Raw genomic sequence first — 22,300 nt, forward strand, 5'->3', positions numbered from 1 at the left:
TTTAAATAAAGATAGTGGGAAATAGTGCATTAGACAGATAATCTAAAGCGGGGGGAGGTTTTAAATAATTTATTTAAACTCAAAATGGAGGAAAACTCAATCTATCGGATAATATTAAAGATATTTGAAGTTTTTGTGCCTTAAAAATGCTCCTAAGGACTCTAAAATGAGCCAAACATCCTTTCAATCTCTGACTGGCTTGATCTACGATGACTAAAGGAATTCCTGTATTTTAGGGGATCAAAATAATCTTTATTGGATAAATCTTCAGTCTTTTGAAATAATGTTATTACAAAAACGCCTAAATCATCTGCGTTTAAGCGTCAGGATTATTGTATTTATAGCAAAACATTTAAGGAAAAGGTCTACAACAGACCAGGCGGCAAATTATGCCAATATTTTTCAGTTTTAGACACGGTGACGCTCAGTCGTGACATCAGGAAAGAAGGAAAACAAACCTTTATCAAACCAGCGGCTGAAACAACCAATGCGCAGTCTGTCTCTCCAAATACTCTCATCGTTCCTCCTTTACACACTTTCCCTTTCATCGATCATCAATTCCAAACATGTCGGACATATATAGCCTAAATATTAAAAAAAAAATCAAAATAAAGACTGCGACGAGACACGGCGTCTAAGGCACAAAAGCCGCTGCGGTTTTATGAAAATTTACAACTTTGCTGTTGAAGTTTACGACGCGCCCGGCGCCGGGATTGGTCGCAGGGCGGTCATGTGGACTGCAGGAACGAGAACTTATTTCCCATGAGGTTTTATCGCAGCTGCTGTTTTCCACTGCTCGGCTACTTAACAGTAGTAACAACCTTTTTCTTGGCCTCTTCTATTAGCAACACGCGCGCGGAGTGTTGTCGTGACCGCTGCTGCTGCTGTACCTGCGCATATTTAAAAAAGAAAAAAAGAAAAGTGGATGATGCTGTCTCTGAGCGACGCATCAGCGCGTGCGCCATGTTCATGTGCCTTTACTTGTGTGGCTTTTTGTTCGTGAAAATGAGGGATCATCACACTCCTGGATGGAGGGATTACTTTCATGAGATCACATACACAAAGTGGGGATTTTATTGGGGGGAGAAGGACTGGCAGGAAGCCGGAGGAGCCTCTGCGGAGTGGCACGCACGCTGGGAATGATGGATCATCAACAAAGGTAAGGGCACCATGTTTCTAATACGTCTGGGATGAAGTCGGCAGTAGTCTGCTCCACTCTTGCAGCTGAACTGAGGGCCCGGTGTTTACATCTCTGGAAGGGGAACATCTGTCTTTAAGAAATGGCACTCATCCAGTCCATGGCGTCCTGCTTTTTTCTTTCTTCCTTTCTTTTTAACCCCTGACGTGCTGCGGGGTCTTCAAAGGCGCTCAAATACCAAAACATCTCCTCTATTAAAGAGTAAAAATGATGCATGATGCAAGTTAAAAGTCCCGCTGGAGACTGGTGATGATGGTGACGCGGCTGCAGGCCAGACGAGCTTCAGCTTGATGGTGATGATGATGATGCTGCTGATAATGATGAGGGTCATACAAGGCCTCGACTGATCCATTGTTTTCCACTGAAACCAGCTGAATCAGCTCACATTATTTTACCGATAGATTTCATCAGATCCCCTGCTGTTTTATATTTTCCATATTCTTCGTGCTTTTAGAAACATGTCAAAATCCTTCTTGACATTGCGCAGCGCCGTCTCCACATTGCGCTTTTTCACCTCTCTTTTTGCCACATCCTTTGGAATTTGGGGTTGAAATGGGCTCTGATGGTTCTGATTGTAATTCTGAGAGAAATGTGCAGTCAATAATCATTGCTTTGTGGTGTTTAGTTTATTTCTGTAAATGGCGCCTGTGTAGAGCTCTTGTGCGTCTCATTTGATCCTGCGCCATTTTAGAGCCACATTCTGATATAATCGAGGCAATCTGTGTGTTCAAAATATATAGCAACTGTTATCAGAACATAAGCTGTGTTTATGTGGGCTTATAAAGATTTAGTTTTCTATATATATACTAAAGTGCTTTTTAAAGCTGTTATTTTTAAATAACAAATGCCACAGAAGCGCAAAGGATAAACAACAAAACCATAAACGACACAAGACAATTCATTTCCTTTCTTTCTTTCTTTCTTTCTTTCTTTCTTTCTTTCTTTCTTTCTTTCTTTCTTTCTTTCTTTCTTTCTTTCTTTCTTTCTTTCTTTCTTTCTTTCTTTCTTTCTTTCTTTCTTTCTTTCTTTCCGTCTTTCTTTATTTCCATCAAACTGTGGTGCACACATTTATTTTTGTTCTGTTTAGTTCCCTTGTTTTCATATGCATGGTCCACTATATGTCTTGTATTTTTAGTTTTTAATTTTAATTTTATTGAAAACAGTGTTTATATTAACTGTGTTCTGTAATTGAAGATATTTTATTATATAGCCTACATTGAAAAGCTTTAGCTTTCGAATCAGATGCGGTTGGGTTGATTATGGAACACTAAATCTCGTACATAATGGCAGCCTCCTGAGAGACAATTATATTAATATAACCTGATCTGATCAATCGTTTCTAAAAACAGACATTATTGGGGATCAAATAAGGGTTCACGTGGGCAGATGTGAACCTACCTGATATTTCACTGTGTCTTACCTGGTTTTCTCTGAGATTACTGTCTGCTGATCACGGTGCGTTAAGGTGATGGTGGGGATGTGCGTGTCCTCCCTGCCGCTCCCGCACGTCTGTGCGGACTGGAGTCAGAGTTGGATCAGGTCTCAGGATGATCTCACACCTTTGAAGCGTGAAGTGTTGTCTATATAGAGGCAGTGTTTCTGCTGTCTGTCAAAGCAGTCGGTGCCGCTTCGTTACCTGCCAGCTGCGGGGAGAATACAGTATTTTATTGGCGTGTTTATTACCTGGAGTGGGGTAATTAAAAGGATACAGGAGAGAATAGGTGTTGGGAAAAAGAGACGTTTGTTTTGTGTGAGTTTTTTTTTTTTTTTTTTTTGGGAGGGGGGGTGCAGGGAAGTGGGGGGCACGTCTTGTGTGGTTGCACTGCATTGGCATGTTACAAAAACATGTGTTATATCTGTTTTTCTAAGTATGTTGTCTGTTTCTGTGACTCTGAGTCTCTGTGCGTGTGCGTAAAGCCCGGCGGGCGCGAGCGCTTCATTTCGATTCACCGGGGACTCCTGCGCGCAACAAGAGCCCCCCATGGGTGCAATAGTGCAAGCACAGACGGCGGTGATTGGCCAGAGGTTGATCAGATGGTACACTTCCCCTCCGCATTCAGTGGCACCTCACAACCCCCCCTTTCAGCAAAAACCAAATCTCCGATAAAGTAATGGCAAAAGCACTTGGACTATAAAAGACAACAAATCATATTCCTCCGGAGTATATACACCCCGTTGTCCACCCAATGAGTTCCTATTTCGTTAACTCAACTTTCCCCGTCTCTCTGCCGGGAGGACAGGACTCTCTCCTGGGTCAGATACCGCTCTACTCCTCGGGATACACCGATCCGTTAAGGCACTACTCCAACGCGGCGACATATGGAGCCGCCAACATGCAGGAGAAGGTTTACCCGGCAACCTACTACCAGCAGACGGGCGCGGCGGCCGCGGCCATCTACGGCCGCGCCGGCGGCGCTGCGCCCTGCGACTACAACCCGGTCGGGACTTTCTACAAGGACGCGGAGGGCTCGTGCGCCTTCTCCAGCCGCGAGGACCAGCCTCTGTTCGTGACGCAGGAGCACCAGCCGCGCAAAGCCGAGTGCCCGGAGCAGAGCGTCATGGGCGGCAGCCTGGACGACAAGTCGTCGGCGCTCATCTACCCGTGGATGCAGAGGATGAACGCCTGCTCCGCCGGTGAGTAACAGCCCTGTCTCGGCAGAGCCGCGGGCAGCCGCGCCGCGTGTCAGAGGTGCAAAGTGTGGAAACTTCACACAGAACACTCATTACACAATTACAGGATTAGAGGCAAAAAACAAATCCGAGTTTGTGATACTGTGATTACGTACGAATCGTCCTGCGCCTTCGGGGCTTTAGCTACTACATCATCATCATCACCACATTCATGGCATATACAACAGTACGCGCGCACTCGCAGGCGCACGCACGGAACGGGCCTGCATCACCCGAGCTTCAGCTTCCAGCTCGTGTCACATGGCCTTTTTCAACTCTTATTACGGAAACATTTATAGCATCGTGAAATATAAACACGTTCTCAGTTAAAACTAAATGATGATAAAAACATACTTCGCAGACAGTCTGCATACATCCTTGTTGTATATTGGAGAGAAAACACACCATGCACGGATATCAGGCTCCATCGGGGCACGTTTAAGAACAATAGGCCTATTAAGTCTCTGTAAAGTCCACAATTTGCGTGAAATAAGAAGTTTTACTCTGAAATATAAATTCATAAACATATGCGTGTCACCTTGTAACACCTGCGTATAATCACACAATTAAAGGTGCATTATTTGAAAAATGTAATATATATAAATCTATATATTTGTATTCCACATCTTGCACATCAACTGGATTTGCGTATTTTAATTGAATTATTGCCTCATTCACTGAATTTTTCAGATACGTCACTACCGTATTTCTATTATGTACAGTATGTGCCCTTCCTGATGGCTGTGTTTTGTTGCAGGCCCATTTGGCAGCAGCGGCCGCAGGGGCCGACAGACCTACACCCGCTACCAGACTCTGGAGCTGGAGAAGGAGTTCCACTTCAACCGCTACCTGACCAGGAGGCGCCGGATAGAGATCTCCCACGCCCTGTGCCTGACGGAGAGACAGATCAAAATCTGGTTTCAGAACCGCAGGATGAAGTGGAAAAAGGAGAACAAACTCCTGAACCCCTCAAAGACGCCCGAGGAGGAGGAGCAGGCTGAGAAAAAGAGCTAAAGGGACAATGAAACCAACGGCATGTCTGTGTGTGTGTGTGTGTGTGTGTGTGTGTGCGTGCGCGAGAGAGTGAGTGTGTGTTTATGTGCACACACCCAAAATAAAACGATGTATAATTCATTTGTAGATATGATGTGCTGCAAACTCCGTTAGAGACGTGTGTGGTACTGTCCCTCCTCTGTTTGTCCTTGTGCTCGTGTGTTTATTTAGGGGACTCTCTAAAAAAATAAAAATAAAAAAAGAAGAAAAAAAATCCGTCAAAATGTAAATAAAATTCAGTGTTTGGTTTCAACAATGTTAAAAATGTCTTTTTTTTAATTTAATCCTCATGACGTTTGAAGGGGTTTGTCCTTTATCGTGTAGTTGCTCTGTGACTCTGTGATAGTTTAGGCTCGTTGTTTACAGCTGTGCCTCTAACACTCCCATTTGTACAGATGAGAAATGTTACATGTTATTTATTGTTGTTCATGTGTGCAATATTTTGTTTAGGAAATTGTACATATAAATAAAGGCTTTTTGATGTATAATGGAACCTCTCTTGTTGTCATTCCTCCGCATGGGCGCGTTATGATCCCGCCTCTCTCTCAGGCCGCAATGAGCCTCTCGTGGATTTATAACCGGGTAAAGTCGAAAACGAGTTCAATGTTGACACTCCGGTGCCACAACATGACAACAGTGCAGCTGATAAGTTTCTGTTATGTGTTACCTGAGCCCTTTGTGGCCTGTGTTTTCGGCGTGTTACATAAATGATGGATGATCCCGGAGGCCCCTGGCCGGCGCTTCCGCGCGTCTCCGCGCGATGGCGCTCTCTGCCCGCGCCGTCTCCGCGCGCAGCGGGGAGGCAACCATTGACTGGAGCATAACGACCATTATTTCGTCATCATTTGTAACCATGGAGCATGAATTACCTCTTGAAGTCATCAGTGAGGATTTACGACTGGTCAACAAAGGCACGTGATTCCCGAGCGCTCTCCCATATTTGGCCGCATACCTGGCAAAGTACAGTAGGGCTTCATTGCTTATAATTCATGATTGCGTCCATAAATCGTGCAAGCACACAGGATTATAGCGACAAAGATCTACAAATCGAGGCTTTAAAAATCCAAGCAAATGAGCTCTTACTTTGTAAACTCGTTCTCAGGGCGCTATCCAAATGGCTCCGACTATCAGTTACTAAATTATGGGACTAACGGCGCTGTGAGCGGCTCCTTCAGAGACCCTGGCACCATGCACTCCGGGTCTTTCGGCTACAACTACAATGGCATGGACCTAACCGTGAACCGCAGCGGCACCGGCAGCCACTTCGGGGCCGCCGTGAGGGAGGACGGCCGCGGGTTCGCACCGGACGCCCGCTACAGACAGTCGACCAACTGCTCCCTCTCGTCTCCGGAGCCGGTGCCGCCGTCGTGCGCCACGGCCGGCGCCCGGGACCCGCTGGAACTGAAAAGCCCCTCTCTCTCTCCCTCTGACCGGAGCGCGACCTCGGGCGTCGGCGCCCTGGGCAAAGTCGCGGGCGCCCATTTCACGGAGATAGAGGACGCGGCCGCCGCGGCCGACCCCGACGAGGGCGCGCACGGGAGCGGCGGCGGCTCCGGCTCCGGCGCGGCGCCCCGGGCGCAGCAGCAGCAGCAGCAGCAACAGCAGCAGCAACAGCAGCAGCAGCAGCAGCAGCAGCAGCAGCAGCAGCAACAGCAGCAGCAGCAGGAACCCAACGCCACCTCTTCCACTCCCACATCAAACGACTGCCAAACGCCACAGATATTCCCCTGGATGCGGAAGCTGCACATAAGCCATGGTATATTTCCAACTCATATTTTGTTTGGAGGATGTCACGCTGCCGGTGTGTCAGTGATGTGTCAGGTGTTGCATGAGTGAGCGGGCTGGTGTGGTTGACTGAAATCGGGCAGTGTTTGGAAGTGTTTGGGGGGTTGTTTCTGTCGGAGGGCTCCGGGTTTAGCCGCTGCTGCATGGGCGCCAGGACATGAGGACGGGTTTGTGAAATGTGGATTTGGGCGTTTAAACGTGTTTAAGACGCAGACGCGCTGGCGGCGGCTGCAGATGCGAGAGGCAGAAACAACTGTGGCGTCTGAGTGTTGTTCTGTGTCGTGTTGGTTGCATGCTTCCCGTCTGCATCAACTCGTTCTGTGCTGTGACCCTTCTGTTCATTACTCGTCATGGTGAAGCCAGAAAGAAACGAAAAGATAAACAAATGAAACAGTGTAAAAAAAAATATATATATATATATATATATATAAAAAAAAAAAATCTTATGTTGCAGTGCTAATTTTCTGGATTTTCTGTAAAATTGTAGATATGACTGGACCTGATGGGAAAAGGGCCCGAACCGCGTACACCCGCTACCAGACGCTAGAGCTGGAGAAAGAGTTTCACTTCAATAGGTACCTAACCAGACGGAGGAGGATAGAGATAGCCCACGCCCTGTGTCTTTCCGAAAGACAGATCAAAATCTGGTTTCAGAACCGCAGGATGAAGTGGAAGAAGGACAATAAACTGAAAAGCATGAGTCTCGTGACAGGAGGCAGCGCCTTCCACAACTGAATAACTTTTGGGGGAGTGTAAAATTATGGTCAAATAATAATAATAAAAAGATAGAAAAAGAAAAAAATCCATGAGTACTGTAAAGCTATTGAAAGCGCAACACCTTCCAGCATGCCATTGTGATAGAAAAAGAAGTATTCTGTGGTCTTAAAATGCCATTTTTAGTTTACTGTTGTTGTACTATGATAGCTTAGATATTAAAAAAAGAAGATGTAAATATCATTGGAGGTATTTGTCCATGCTCTTTGCTCTGTCTTTCTCTTCTCTCTCTTGAAGGTGTTTCAACTTGAGCTCTTTATTGTGTCTTCTTGACGGTCCATCAGGAGTAAATTCATTGTACAGTTAAAAAAAAAAAAGTTTCCAAACCATATGCTGCTCTTCATTGAATGTAATGTAATCCGGGGCCATTTAAAGCGCTTTAGTGTAACTTTTACTGCTCTTTTTGATGGTTAACTTGTGGTCAAGATCTATAAACTTTCATAAAAAAAACAATGTTTAGCTCTAGGAAATGATGTGCATCTGTTATTATTATTATTATTATTATTATTATGATTATTATTACTATTATTATTGTTTAGAACTAATTACGAGCAATGCAAGTATATTAAACCTGTCAATGTGATGAGCATTTTTAGTGCGAAGGGTTATTCTGTGGATAGGCAGTGATGTAAGCTTTTTTCGCCAATAAGCTTTTTGTATTTGTAAGTGAACTCATAGCGCTTGAAAATAAAGTTTCTCTCAATCGCTTTGAACGTGTCTCGACTGAATTATCAAGAAGAAAATAGCCAAGAAAAGGGAGGTCGAATTTGTTTTTGTTTTTCCACGCCTCGAGTCGGAGTTTCTGAACAACTTCTAGGTTTTTTTAGACCAGAATTAATGATTAACCTCTAAGACAGAGAAACGAGCAGCTTTACCGGCACACTCGATTCGCCACTTTTGCCTCTTTTTAGCGCATACAGAGAGAAAGAGAAGACTTTTTTCTGACTTACCTCCTCTGACCTCCCTGCAGCGAGACGTGGGTTTTCCATGTGAGAAATTTGTTGCTGATATAATCCCCTAAAAACGAGCTGCTTTGGCTTTAGGTATATACAGACAAGGCTGAAGTTGGTTAAAAAATACTCCCTTACCAAAGATTGTATAGGCCTATATTACTTACAGACTGTGAAAAGTCACGTGAGGTCCATAAAGTTGGTTTTATGGTTTTGGGGAGTAGACAATGTACTATATAATTCACAACCTTGAATGAAAGTGACGGCTTAACTGCGTGGATGGGACTCGAAAGGTTGGACTGGGGAAAAGAACTGGTGTCCAGTCATATTTAGTGAGTTTGAGCTACTGGATAACTTGAAATAACCGTCCTTATTAAAACACCAAGGCTGATTATTTTTATTTATATTTTAGTTTGAAAATATTTCCTTCATTGTGGCTATTTGAAGTGGGATTTTTATTTAATTTTTTTAGTGCTGAACTTAGGTATCACTGCACTCTAATTTTGTATAATATTACAGTTATTATATGTATTTTTCAATATTGCATGAAATACTTCTTTTGTTCACTTTTTGCAGTTAAAAAGATAGGGTTCCTTCTTTTATTATTTAATATTTAAACACGAACAAATCTTGATGAATCTCGTACTATTATTTTTGTAAAAGAAATGTTTTTTTTTTTTTTTTGTTTATTTTAAGCAAAAGTTTTTGGAGGAAAAACAAATATCTTAATGGAGCTGCTGTGACGCGAACTTGAGCGAGGTCCCGGAGTGATTTATCCGGATCTGTCAAGTCACCGAGCGGCCAAAGGTGAAGTGTCGGGCATCTCCGAGCTGGACGCAGGCTTCACTGCTTTTCCATAAAGAAATCACGGGCTGCGTGGCCCCGTGCAGCATTGTCCACTGGCCACTAATGAAACATAATTATGTTATGAGGAGGGAACTAAAGGCTGCACGAGACTCCTGCATCATCCTCCCAAACTTAATTCAGGTATAGAAAAAAAAAAGGAAAGGAAAAGAGAAAGTTAAAAGCAGTGGTGGGCTATATGAGTCCCAGACATTTTCCACATATTCATAACGATTAAGTGGCCATTTAAGCAGCGTAATGAGTATTGCATATTGATAGGGGTAATCTGTAGCCGGATCTCATGCATTATTCATGGCGGCGGGATCATCTGTGGGTCAGTAGACGGTGGGCTGCAGCGGCAGATGCGTCAAGAGGAAACGCGCTGATTCCGCCAGACTTTGCAGTGTCACCACCGAGACTATGCTCTGACAAAAGTCTGCGTTTGCACGCGGAAGAAATAAACTTTTTTAAATGGGTTTTACAGTTACAATTGGAGGGCCTCGTATAGGCTATAAAGCACAGAAAACGGGCTGCCTATTTATGCATTGCAACAAAAGTGCTTTATGGATTGAAAACGTCTGTTTGGTGTGGAGTGAGACAAAGAGCATCACTATGATTAAAACCATGTTTATTACTCTTAAACTAAATATTCAACAGTTACACCAGGCCTAATTGCGGGTGCGCGCAAGAAAGCTTAGTAGAAATATCAGTAAACATTTAAATTCCTTCACCTGTCACTCTACATTTGATGTAGAGTGACAGATGATGTAGTCTCCTTTATTTAATAATGATGATCAAATACATGAAACAAATGTCACCTTGAGCGTTTTTTTGAATGCTGAACATCTGTGCTCGTGCGTGCGTGTGAGGGGCTCCGCGCCGCTGCTGTTTGGTGAAGCTGCTTGCAGTTTCTCGGCTCTGCCAGCAGAGGGCGCCTCAGACCGACTACGCAGGATGATGGATGAGTTTATTCCTGCTTCTCTTTGGGCTCTTATCATCGGGGGCGTGTAGGTTACAGAGCAGAATACAGAAAATAGGGAGTTGTGAATTAATTATCTCTTCAGCTAGAGTTGGGAATGATTTGAACCTTCAACCCAAATGTTTCTGAGAGAAAGATTTCAGATTTTTTTTTCTTTTAGAATATTTTTTTTTCCAGTTTAAGACTAGATAATCAGACTAAACCTCTAATCGTTTTCACCATATTCTTTTGCATAAATCAGAAGTGAGTGACATAAAGTTGGTTTTCAAAATAATACAAGTTCCTGTTAGACATAATAATGACATTTTTACTCTTTACCCTCTCTGTGACCTTATTGAGGGACCGGATAATCTCACGTTATAGCCACTGGATCGAACATTTATGTAATTATGTACTTGCAGGATTTTGTATTTGGAGCATGTTTTTGATAAAACTTAAAATACCTCGAATATATCCATGTATATCCATTTCTGCAGCCTGTAGCAGTGCTCCGGGTGTATTTAACACACTTAGTGAGCTGTTAAATTAAAATAATGACGTCTTTACTCGTAATACATCTAAATGCTATCAGAGGAGGGGGTTGTTTCTTTTCCAAGAGCCAACTCTTCAAAGAACTGAATGAAAGAGGGAATGTTTTTCGTCAAGGTTTCTAGCCTATATGGGGCTTGAATGTTGGTCTTCATTTTGAACATTTTTTTGAAGTCAGGTGACATCTTTTAAGCGTTGAGTCCAACTTATGCACGTGCCTACAACATTAATGCTGTAGCTAAACATCACAGCCTGAGCTCCACATTCCTGTCTACATACAGTTTACTGCATGGGGAAACTGAATCAATTATTAAAGGCAAAAATGTCATTGAGGGACATTGATCTTTATGAACGAATACTTCCCAATACTCTGAGCACTAATAAGCATTATGGATGCGGAAAAAGGTCTCTGCACGTGCAAAAGGAAAACAGCAGTAATATGTTTTCTGTTACTGTGGCAACAGCTCCCTCGGATCCATCTCCGAGACACTGTCTCTTCTGTCCTTGCTCGTCCCTGACAGCTCACACCACTCCCTCTTTGTCCTCTTTTCCTGCGTCCTTGTTTTGTTTCTCTGGAGGGGAAACCGAGTGTGCTGAGCGCTGGCCTCCATGAGTTCACCTACTTCGCAGAATGACTTCAGTAGGATCTCTGTGGTAAAAGAGAAGCTTGTGTTTCCACTAACTTTCTGTTCACATGGTTCTTCAGCTCTGGCCTGCACGTCTCCCCTTTGTCCCTTTCCTTCACTCTGCGTCTTACCACAAGTGGTGACACCTCAACATTTGGGCAAATGCAACATGCCAGTGAAGGAAAAGAAAAGAAAACGTCAACATTAATAATTGATCATCATCATCTTTGACCTTAGCTTGAATTCTAATTTGTGTTTATTTCATCGTCGTGCCCGATTATCAGGATGATCCTAAACCTGCACGTTCGTGTGTCCCTCTATTTTTTACCTCTATCTTAATCTTCATGTGTCTATATCAGATATCACGGCCAGCTTGTTAAAGCTGCTGTGAGATTTAACTGCAGCTGATCAGGAGCTTCTGCCCTCGGTGATACAGCAGCTCACAAATGTAAATGTGTTCACATCTCAGCTGGCTATGGCTTGTTTCCTCCGTCAAGTAAGTAATTACATTTAATACATGCTTTATCGTGTAAATCCTAAATAATATCAAACTCTGAGTTGGCAGACGGCATAAAACAACAACAATAACAACAACACAAGCATATTTAAACATGGCCCGGGTCAAACTGACCCAAGAACATGTTGGAGGAGGGTTTACCGTGCAGAGAAGATGCCCTGCTGTTATATTTATAACATTACGGCCTTAACAGAAGTCTTTATTACTTCTTATTTATTAACATAAACATGCAACAACTTTTTTTTAAAACAAAGTTAACATTAATGACATTTAAAAGATTAAAACTTTGATTATTTGATGTATCACACCTGATGTAATTGACGTTGGTGTGATTTATTGGTGACAGGCCTTTATTAATGCTTTATTAACCCTCTCATTTGCGTGATTACACCCTGTTTTTATTAAGGGTTAATGTTTTTACCTCCAGACTTATGCTCTCATAAGCATATATTAAAGCTATATCTTACAGTTTATTAATAACTGAAATTGAACTAATACCAAAGGAATAACCGGCATCCAAAGAAAATATTTACGTATATGAGGCTCCATAATTTGTTAAGTACTAATGAATCCCAGTTTTAACTTTTAAACATGTTGTGAAGGGTTTGGATTTTGAGAAATAAAATAAAAAAACAGTTTTTGTGATAATTGTCTTTCACTGATCCAGTATCAGGATTTAGAGGGAAATAAGACCTTCAGCAGACTTTACATCTTGGACTGTTATGTTCTAGACATTTTGATCCAGATGATTGTATGACTGTTTCCAGCTGCTGCCGCGTGTCCCTGCAGAGACGGATGTCATCTATATACACCCTGTAGAACCGAATTTGTGTAAACAACAGCACCCCACAAATTCGTATCTTGGGGAGTTTGTAGGTGACGACACTCAACCTCGAGGAAAGGAAAAACAAAGTTAAAAGCAAATAAAGCAGAGGGTTCTTCCCCCGCGCCCTGGGTCTGACAGGCTTGGGTGTGCAGCTCTGCGCAGGCCTGTGGCACCCAAGCCTTGTTTTCCTTTCCTCCCTTTTGGAGCCTCATTGTTAAGAGAATATGACATCGGGGAGAGTTGCAGGACGAGCGTTGAATGTGGGCATTGTTCAGCACATCATTTGTCACGTCCTCTTTTCACTGCCAGTGTCTGAGGTCGAGGAGGAGTTTGCGTTTGCAGAGGAAACGTGAGGAGGACCTCAAGGAGCAGCTCCAACACCGCACTGAGCTAGGGGACACTCCGGCCGAGGAGAGAATGGGAGCACAAACAAGAAAGTAGGTTTGACAAAGTTTCATTTTTCTGTTATGGACAGTTATAGACAGACATATGGACAAATTAAGAGTTTATGTGTTAATATCAGCATTGTTTTTATAACTTTTTCTAGCAGAACATATTATATATGAACATAATGTGTTCATCGCTCACTTGGAAGTGTTGACAATGACTCAAATAAACATTTACATCTGCTGTTTATCTGTTTGATTATGATCTGGGCATATCAATCTGTGTTGTTTGTTTCTTGGGGCTCTCGTTTATTTATCGGCGCGCTCGTGTTGTCGGTGGGAAATCAACTCGCTGCCGCTGTTGATTCAACAGTCTCGGAATTAATTCAGAGCAATAAATCGCGCGCGCCCGCGGACACGTGGTTCCTGCAGCTAATTGACAGCAGAGGTTGCAGAGCTGCATTTGTCAGCAGGCCGTGCATGCGCGCTCCACGGAGCTGGTGGGTGCGGGGCGGGGGAGCGCGCACGGCCATCACGGAGCGCGCAGGCATACACGGGAGAGATGAGAGAGCAGATCGTGTTGTCATGTGTGTGATAACGAAAGTCGGAATAGGGATCAAATGCGTGTTTGTATTTATGTCCGCGTTTGTGCAGAGCACCCGACCAGGACATCGCACCCACCCAGCCTCCGCGCTCCCGCCGTACATCAGGGGACGGTTCCTCCGCCAAACAACGCACTTATGGCTGATTCTCTTTGTGTGTTTATGGCACTTTTTATAGGCTATCAGTATGATGTACGGCTTATTGACCACTTTATACTGTTGGTACACATGTATCATGCACAACGGAGATGCAGCAGTAGCCTATTTCTGAGGGAACTGGCACCTTTGTTTGTTTTACCTTTTTGTTGTTTTTTTACTAGCTACACTCACTGCAATAATTATAACCCTCGCTGTAGTTTAAGATAAAATAAATGGATACCTACTGCTCTCATGAGAATGCATGCCATTTTATATCCTCTCATCCTGAGATTTTGACGCTCAGCCCGGAATTGTATATAACATTTTTGTAAAAGTGGCAGAAATTAAACATAAAGGGCGCCAGAAGATCACGGGGGCAGCTGTCAAGAAACACTGATTAGAGACTGTGCTGAAGTCAGTTTTAGGTTGGATATTTGACAGCTGTTCACTTTGGAGAAATGTCTTTAGTATCAATAGTTTCCAAACCACGTGACCTTCCAACGCCAGACCAAAAGTTTCCTTTATGTATATACATACATACATATACACAGAATATATATATATATATATATATATATATATATATATATATATATATATATATATATATATATATATATATATATATTCTGTGTATATTTTTTTATTATAGCATCAATGTGACCTATACAGTGTTTGTTCAGATTAGAGTCTAAATGTAATTTTTGGGCACGTCAATCAGAATCTGATCTTGATGATGAAAAGTTTACACTATTTATTTCAAGTGATCAATCCATGTGTGTGTTGTGCTAACCAATCCGAGTGGTTGCTATAGTAACATGCACATATTGCACTGATGTAAACGAACCGAAATGTACGGTTGAGAGGTCTTTGCATCAGTCACAAACAGTTTTCTAAAAATTACAGGAAGCTCCAAAAGTAAAGTAGAATCCCATTTGTATCCACCTCCTCAAACTGTTTGATTTGGGGGGGCGGTATTGCATTTCATGTGATTTTCAGCTATTCATACTGTCAACAAATACAATCTGGATCTGCTAACAAATGGATTTGGGTGGACAGTCTGAACGTAGCATCCTGAGATTAACAGTGTCAGGCCTATTTCAAGAGACAAATAAGACACACCTCTATTTATTGCATTCTACAATGTCCTATATTTCATATTATTAATTGAATTGATAATTATTTTGTTTTAATATATTCCAAAGTTAGGTGACCCAGTGACTTTAAACCAAAAACTTATAGCATTTACTTTGTAAGTCCTAGCTGGGCAGCACTTGTGCACCATGAGCCTCTCAAAATGCTGGACTGGCATTGCTGCTGCTAACCATTGTTAAAGATATTCATGTTCAACTAGCCGGGGCAGCTTTTAGTTGAGCAGCTGCCTGCTCTGCAGAGGCTGCAGTCCTCCTGCAGCCTGCCCTGTGTGGCTCTTGGTCCTTTGCTGTATGACCTCCCCCTTTCCCTGTGACACCACTCTTAACAAAGACCACTAGGTCCACGAAAAACTAGTAATGCAATGAAGATGGTGAGGAGGTTCAAGCATTTTTGGGGCCATGAAAGGTACCGGTTAAACAGCAGGTTCAGGAGGAGTTATTATCCCTTCTTTTAACTGGTTGGTCGCCCGTTTGAATCGCTGGACTGTCTTGGAGAGTCTTGGAGTTTAACGCAGTTTAACAATCAAACTCAGAAATTATTATAATCAGTTAGGTGTGAAGCCAAAAAAGGGAATCATGAATATTAATACAATGTCAGAGAAGCCCTCAAATGCAATAAAATAGGTGTTATTTGTCTCTTTGACACAAGTTGGCTTATGTTTGAAGTCCATAAAGCTGTTGATAAAACATTTATCCTGAGAATAACCAACCTGAAACTCTATTCACCAAAGTGTTTTAGATCACCTGCACTTGTGTCTCTAGAATGAAAACAAAAGTCTTAATCCTGCCATGGTCCATATTCTCATTATTAAAAATTATGTATCCTCTGTAATTGGTACTTTTATTATTTGCAGTCACTTTTGAACGCAGGACTCGACCTGTAGAGTGTTTTTTTTTAATGAAGTAAAAGATTTTTAACCGATGAGCAAAACAAAATCCAGCAGCTCTCATCAGCACAGAAACACAGTCGTTAGAAATTTATAGCGCTTTAAGGCACATCTGGCAGTATCAATCAACAATTAGCCTCATGGAGCTCAGTAATGAGGTTTTACTTCTGCAAATGTTCCAACAACAACCGAGCAGGACTGCAGGATTGCGAGGTTAGATTACTTATGAACCAGGAGCAAAGTCTGTCATTTATGCTTTGACGGGACGGACGGAAATCAGAGGGAAGTTTGCTCAATTTCTTAAAAATTAAATTAAATGTAAAAAAAAATACAATAATTACAGTTGTTTTTACTTTTACAAAAAGGTGTGTCCTTTCTTTGCTTCAGAGATCAAAGACACCAGTTTACATTAATTTACATCATTTAGTTAAAAATTACCTTTGCGAGCCAATCAAAGCGATGGAGCAAAGCGCAGCAGAGGGAGATCAAAGCGCCGCCTATCGATCCCTGCAGCAGCCTGATCGTCACCATGAAAGCCAAATCAGCAGCCTCATTACAGTATCAACTTCTGCGTGGACACTGTTTAATGGATGCTGCTGTGCAGACCGCTGTCTGTCTCCACTGTAATGCCTTGAAATCTATCTGATCTATCACTTAAATTAGGAAACGAAAACTGTAATTACCAGTAAGTACTTACAGAATATAGATAATGCATTTTGTGCGTATGTGGAAACGTGGACTAATTGCTTATAGCTTTCTTTCTCGGAGCATTTTTTATTTTTTTTTTTACTTCGGTGGCATATGAGTTATCATTAATATCATTACTATTGTTTCTTTCTTTTTTCCAGGATTGTTCAAACAAAATAGAAAATGTGTCTGCCTGCGTGCTCATACCAGTATTTGAAGACACAAAGGGCGACTTGAATTTTTCAAAATAAAACAAAGAAAAATTTGACATCTTTAAATAACATTTTAACACATAAAATTGCGGTGGTTTCCTGAAAGGCCATTTCCTTATCTCTATCTACTTAAAATGGAGCTCAGTGCTAAATATATTTCAGATTTTCTCCCTAACATCAAGGTGCAGGAAGTTAATTTGCCTTAAACAAAGGAGTAAAAAGTCCCTTCCGATTCTTTATCATAGGGCTATTACCATATATGAAACTGATCTTGCATGATCAGCAGAAAGGGCTTCTTTCTCTCTCTCCACACACACACACACACACACACACACACACACACACACACACACACACACACACACACACACACACACACACACACACACACACACACACACACACACACACACACACACACACACACACGGTGTGTGCAGAAATGCATCGCAGGGCGGTCTGAGCTGCAGAAACACTGTCCACTCGGCTTCACCCCAAAAGCCACATCACACCAGCTCATCCCAGAGACGCTTTTCCTGCGTGGATTATTCTAATCTGTGGAGATGTTGTGAGGTGAGAGAGTCGGTGTGTGTTTCCTTTCAGGGAGGACTGACTGCGCTGGCGAAGGTAAGGCAGCCGGGCTGTTGTGCCGCGGACTGACTGGCTTATGTGTCTTTATGATTTACGACGCTGACTCCAGCAGCCGCGGTTCACCCAGAGTTCAGAAAGCTGCATGCCTCCAGACTCGTTCTCTCTCTCCCCCTTTCTCTCTCTCTCCCTCTCTATCTGCGTTTCTCTCCTCGCCTTGATGCCGACGCTTGATGTTTTTATTCCGTTTCATTCCGGATGAAGAGGCTTGCATTTTGTTTTTTTTTGCCGAGACACCGTGTGAAAAGATGGATTTCATTTCAGTTTACGCGCATAAACCTCGCAGCGCCAGCGCACAACGGACTTCTGTGTCATTTTGCATTTGATTGATGTGTTTTTCAGTAGATTGTAATATAACATTTAATTCCCTCCTCACAAACAAGGCTGTCCATTAGCTGAACACATGCAGGAGGATTTATTAACAGTCAGGCCTCGTGTTATTCCAGAAAGCGCCATAGAAAACACATTAGATATTTGCATAAAAAACTCCTGCTTCATTTTAGAGCTGAATATTTTTGATCTGCTATTTAATTCCAATAATCGTTATTGAACCTTGCAAAGGACTAATTCCTATTAAAAAGGCCCCGTTGCACCACAGAACATTTACATGTTGTATTTGGTACAATGAAAAAAAACGGAGTGACGTCTCAACTGCAAAAAAATAAATAAACCAAACAAAAAAAAAACACGCTGAATTTCTGCAGATTTTTCAGAATTGTCATCAGATTGCTGTTCCTCCACCAAACTCCTTATTTCACCTCTCTAGCCTGGAGAGGCTTGCTATTCATGTCAGCACACTATTGAGTTGATAAGATGGATCATTTAGTCTCCTCCCTTATTCTGTCTCCGTCTTTTTTATCTTCCTCTCAGGCCAGAAGCCTTCGGCTCTTTGGAAACCTGCCATGTGACATTTGGCTGTCAGCGCTCCGCCAGAAGGTCAAACGGGGCCCCGGTGCACGTTTCATGGAAATGCAGAAGAGCAACATCCAGCAGCACCCGGCTCTGTGCAGCGAGGCTGTGGGTGGCGTGCACGGGTTCGGCTGCCTGCAGCGGGCACCGTCTCAGGGCACGGCTCCCCGGAGGCCACAGCTGCAGGGCAGCAAGTTTACAGTGAGCAAACACATTTTCCCCTGGATGAAAGAGTCCAGAAGCTCAGACCAGAAAGCGACCAGGAGAATAGCAGGTCTGTAAAACATTGCAAAAAAGAAGAAAAAAAAAGAAAGTAAGAAAGATAGATAGAAAGAGAAAAAAAGTAATAGGCTTTCATTCATTTTCTCTTTAACAGCTTTCAGGGGTCATATTTAATCTTTTTCAGCTTTTAAATGTCACAGAATAGGCATCCTTGGTTTGAAGCTTATTTGAATATATTACTGTAAGAGAAAGAACAACATTAAAACACTAAAACTTTCACAAGTCACACTGGACATAAATTACCATTAAAACAATAATTATAATAATAATAAAGAATGAAAAAACATTAGGAACTGTAAGGGAAATGAACAGAAACCAGGTTGGAAAAAAAGAAACTAGCTACCTTTGCATTAAAGCTGTTCCTCCTGCAGGCCTTCTCTGTCACTTGAGACTATTTATTTGACCTGAAATGGCTCCTTTGTTTCAGAGGGTTTTATCATGACCCACACAACATATGAAGGTATTAAAAGATACATAAACGTCAATAAGAACTCAATCGTCCAATCATTCAAACATAAATAAATAAATAACACTACTTTAGCCTTAAAATGAAAGAAAGTTCCCCTGCAGGCTAATGGGATCAAATGAAAAATTGTAAAAGTACTTTGTATGAAATCAAAAACTTGCTCTGATTTAATTTGTCTGTATGTTGTTGACAGTTTTTGCTTCAGCCACAAATGTCACACTGACCGTGCAGGAATGCCTCTTTCTGGATGCAAAGACATCTGATTTAGAGTTATGGTTTCTCTTTAAACAGCTGCGGACTGAGACAATTTTAATGCATTTTAAGTATGAGTGAGATGCAATGTTGCATTACACATCACCATGGAAACCTCAGCTGCCAGTCAGAACCCGTTACCATAGAAACAGCTTAGTGCTTGCAGCTGCATCTGCCTTGTATGGTCATTTAGATGCACCTTTATCTAAAAACGTTCAACTTGTAAGCAATAAGCAGGAAACCAGGGACGAGCAGAAGCAGCAACCAGAGTCATTCCTCCAGAAATTGCAGTCTAGTTCAATTTTCCTTTTTTTTTTCTTTTTTTTTTTTTTTTACCAGTTCTTTCCTCCTCTGTCAATTTGTATGGTATTGATTCAAATGAATTCACTTATTTGTATGGCACGTTTGCCTTTACTCTTTTACGCATCTCACTCTGCCAACCAACATGAGAAGATGTGATTAATAATCCATAAACTACCAGTAGACACAGTTGAAGCGTTGGAGGAAAATATAATGTTTTTTTTTTTTTCATAAACTCACAAGACTCAGAAAACCGGACGATTGTAAAGTATTATTATGGACTGAGAAGGGGTGTGCTTAAATAAGTTTGACTTCTTCCTACCACTTTTCAGACATGTTAAATATGATTTAATATGAGTTATGTGTGTGCATGTATATAGGTATGCATATAAGATATTTTTATTTATAGATAGGCGTGTGCACATTGGGTATAGATTTATTTATTTTGTGTACAATCATCGAAAACAGATTCATTTACATTTATTTACAAGGGGTCGGTACGTTCAAAATGTGTGGATATGCACATTTGTATGTGTATATTTCAGTGGCGTAGCCACGGGTGTGCCAGGGGGGGCCGGGGCCACCCACAGAGACAGCTGGCACACCCAAAAATGTGATGCATTTTTTTTTTCTTGTTATACTCTTACTAACATGTTGTATTCTAAATCTACAGGACTGTCTCAGAAAATTAGAATATTGTGATTTTCTGTAATGCAATTACAAAAACAAAAATGTCATACATTCTGGATTCATTACAAATCAACTGAAATATTGCAAGCCTTTTATTATTTTAATATTGCTGATCATGGTTTACAGTTTAAGAAAACTCAAATATCCTATGTCAAAAAATTAGAATATTCTGGGAATCTTAATCTTAAACTGTAAGCCATAATCAGCAATATTAAAATAATAAAAGGCTTGCAATATTTCAGTTGATTTGTAATGAATCCAGAATGTATGACATTTTTGTTTTTTTTTTAAATTGCATTACAGAAAATAAAGAACTTTATCACAATATTCTAATTTTCTGAGACAGTCCTGTACATGCTTTTGAATGTTTGTGGAGGTGAAACGTCTAGTTTTGTTGAAAATAAATTTGGCACACCCAGTATTTGCTGGTGAACACCCAAACTCTTTTTTCTGGCTACGCCACTGGTATATTTATTTAAATAAATAGATACACAGATGCATACAAGAGCTAACGTTGTTATAATGGCTTTGATATGTCTGGAATGAATCAATAAATGAAAAAATGAATGAATGAAATGTAATGGCTGCTAACTGTTGGACGTGGTTCATGCCCTGCACATGTTTCTCCTCAGACTGTTCATGCTCTGCACATGTTTCTCCTCAGACTGCTCTCTCAACCAGAAGTGTGCAGGCGCGGCCCCGGCCTCCAGGCGGACGCGCACCGCGTACACGAGCGCGCAGCTGGTGGAGCTGGAGAAGGAGTTCCACTTCAGCCGCTACCTGTGCAGGCCGCGGCGGGTGGAGATGGCCGGCCTGCTCAACCTCAACGAGAGGCAGATCAAGATCTGGTTCCAGAACCGCAGGATGAAGCAGAAGAAGGACCAGAGGGCGCAGGGCCCGAGCGCGGCGTCCTGCTCGCCCCCGTCCTCCCCCTCCGCCGCGGGCAGCCCCACCCTGGCCAGCCTGGGCTACGTCCATCTGGGCGGGGGCTGCCAGCAGCAGCAGGCCTCCCCTCCGCTCAAGCCCCAGCAGCAGCAGCAGCAGGCCCAGTCCACATACCGGCCAACTTATTCCAAATATCCAGCTGCGGATTTCCCGCAGTTTGATGTGCAATACGACCCGCACGACACCTCACACAGCACACACCCAGAGCTGGCAGCGGATGACCTGGACCGGCCGTACTTCTCACAGAGCTGCGCTGCTCAGGACAGAATCCTGCAAGCTCCAAAACTGACTCATCTGTAGCGCAGGACCCTGATGAAGCCCAGCTGCTCGTTGCATGCGTCTTTATTATTTATGTATTAGCCTGATAAATCAAAATGTTACTTTTTTTTTGAGTTGCATTTGACATATCTGTACATGTGAGTTTTCTATTTAATTTTTGCGCGTGGGCATCCCCAGATTTACTTCATTCGAGTGCATGACTTCAAAATCTTAATAGGCATCAATAGAAATGTTTTTTGTTTCAGTTAAATTTGTATTATCATTGATTTAAATATCACACCGCTTTTATTTAATTTCAGGGCGGCTTCTGGCGAGTGTAAATGTAAAAAAATATATATACGTTTTTACTAGTAGCATTAATGTCCTTAACTCCCATGCGAGGGGGAAATGAAAGGGAGAAAAAGAGCATGGCTCTTAAGCGTTTCTTTGTTCTTGTACGGGCAAAATGGGCCAAACAAGCTGTCAGTCTTTAAAAAGAGGCATGATGGATCACTGAGTTCACTGCACGAATTATTTCAACTGCCTGATTCAGAATCTGTCTGCAAACCTCTTGCTGTCCAAAGTCTGAGGAAACATTTTAGTCATAAGCCAGATTTTGATGCTGATATTAGTCTATAGGTTGAAACATGACTGATGTTTTGGGGGGCTTTATGAAAAATAACCTAAATTAGAAAAAAATAACCTAAATTAGATCAATCTTAAAACATCAACAAC

The 22,300-nt window shown here is 42.2% G+C and overlaps 3 protein-coding genes and 1 long non-coding RNA gene across 5 annotated transcripts in view; 3 read left to right on the top strand and 1 right to left on the bottom strand.

The window, feature by feature from the left end:
• Positions 1–8,524, bottom strand: part of LOC133419495 (uncharacterized) — a 12,660-nt gene extending 4,136 nt beyond the window's left edge. The window contains exons 1-2 of the long non-coding RNA XR_009770524.1: positions 8,431–8,524; positions 2,619–2,841 (exon numbers count right to left, since the gene is read on the bottom strand). This is a non-coding gene — a long non-coding RNA (uncharacterized LOC133419495). The remainder of the gene's footprint in view (positions 1–2,618; positions 2,842–8,430) is intronic.
• Positions 1,004–21,685, top strand: LOC133419492 (homeobox protein Hox-B3a-like). 2 transcript variants are annotated; one of them, XM_061708685.1, is made up of 3 exons: positions 1,004–1,159; positions 18,334–18,646; positions 21,027–21,685. In XM_061708685.1, exons 1-3 carry the CDS (start codon positions 1,046–1,048, stop codon positions 21,605–21,607), a joined length of 1,008 nt encoding a protein of 335 aa, XP_061564669.1. In that variant the 5' UTR covers positions 1,004–1,045; the 3' UTR covers positions 21,608–21,685. The 2 variants fall into 2 exon arrangements, with proteins under 2 accessions (XP_061564669.1, XP_061564670.1); XM_061708686.1 differs by lacking the exon at positions 1,004–1,159 and adding an exon at positions 12,886–13,186.
• On the top strand, positions 3,385–5,311 carry hoxb6b (homeobox B6b). Its single transcript, XM_061708688.1, has 2 exons — positions 3,385–3,832; positions 4,626–5,311. Exons 1-2 carry the CDS (start codon positions 3,385–3,387, stop codon positions 4,880–4,882), a joined length of 705 nt encoding a protein of 234 aa, XP_061564672.1. The 3' UTR covers positions 4,883–5,311.
• Positions 5,818–8,154, top strand: hoxb5b (homeobox B5b). The gene is made up of 2 exons (XM_061708687.1): positions 5,818–6,677; positions 7,194–8,154. The coding sequence occupies exons 1-2, from the start codon at positions 5,993–5,995 to the stop codon at positions 7,439–7,441; spliced, it is 933 nt and encodes a 310-aa protein (XP_061564671.1). The 5' UTR covers positions 5,818–5,992; the 3' UTR covers positions 7,442–8,154.
• Positions 21,686–22,300: the final 615 nt, after the last annotated feature.

This window comes from Cololabis saira, chromosome 19 (genome assembly GCF_033807715.1).
Source record: "Cololabis saira isolate AMF1-May2022 chromosome 19, fColSai1.1, whole genome shotgun sequence".
NCBI classification, from domain to species: Eukaryota; Metazoa; Chordata; class Actinopteri; order Beloniformes; family Belonidae; genus Cololabis; species Cololabis saira.

Excerpts from the sequence above, each read along its gene's own strand:
- LOC133419492 (XM_061708685.1), top strand. The coding sequence starts at position 1,046 with ATGAGATCACATACACAAAGTGGGGATTTTATTGGGGGGAGAAGGACT. Across the intron at positions 1,160-18,333 it reads ATGATGGATCATCAACAAAG|GCCAGAAGCCTTCGGCTCTT; the intron begins GTAAGGGCACCA and ends TCTTCCTCTCAG. Across the intron at positions 18,647-21,026 it reads AGCGACCAGGAGAATAGCAG|ACTGCTCTCTCAACCAGAAG; the intron begins GTCTGTAAAACA and ends GTTTCTCCTCAG.
- hoxb6b (XM_061708688.1), top strand. The coding sequence starts at position 3,385 with ATGAGTTCCTATTTCGTTAACTCAACTTTCCCCGTCTCTCTGCCGGGA. Across the intron at positions 3,833-4,625 it reads GATGAACGCCTGCTCCGCCG|GCCCATTTGGCAGCAGCGGC; the intron begins GTGAGTAACAGC and ends GTTTTGTTGCAG.
- hoxb5b (XM_061708687.1), top strand. The coding sequence starts at position 5,993 with ATGAGCTCTTACTTTGTAAACTCGTTCTCAGGGCGCTATCCAAATGGC. Across the intron at positions 6,678-7,193 it reads GAAGCTGCACATAAGCCATG|ATATGACTGGACCTGATGGG; the intron begins GTATATTTCCAA and ends GTAAAATTGTAG.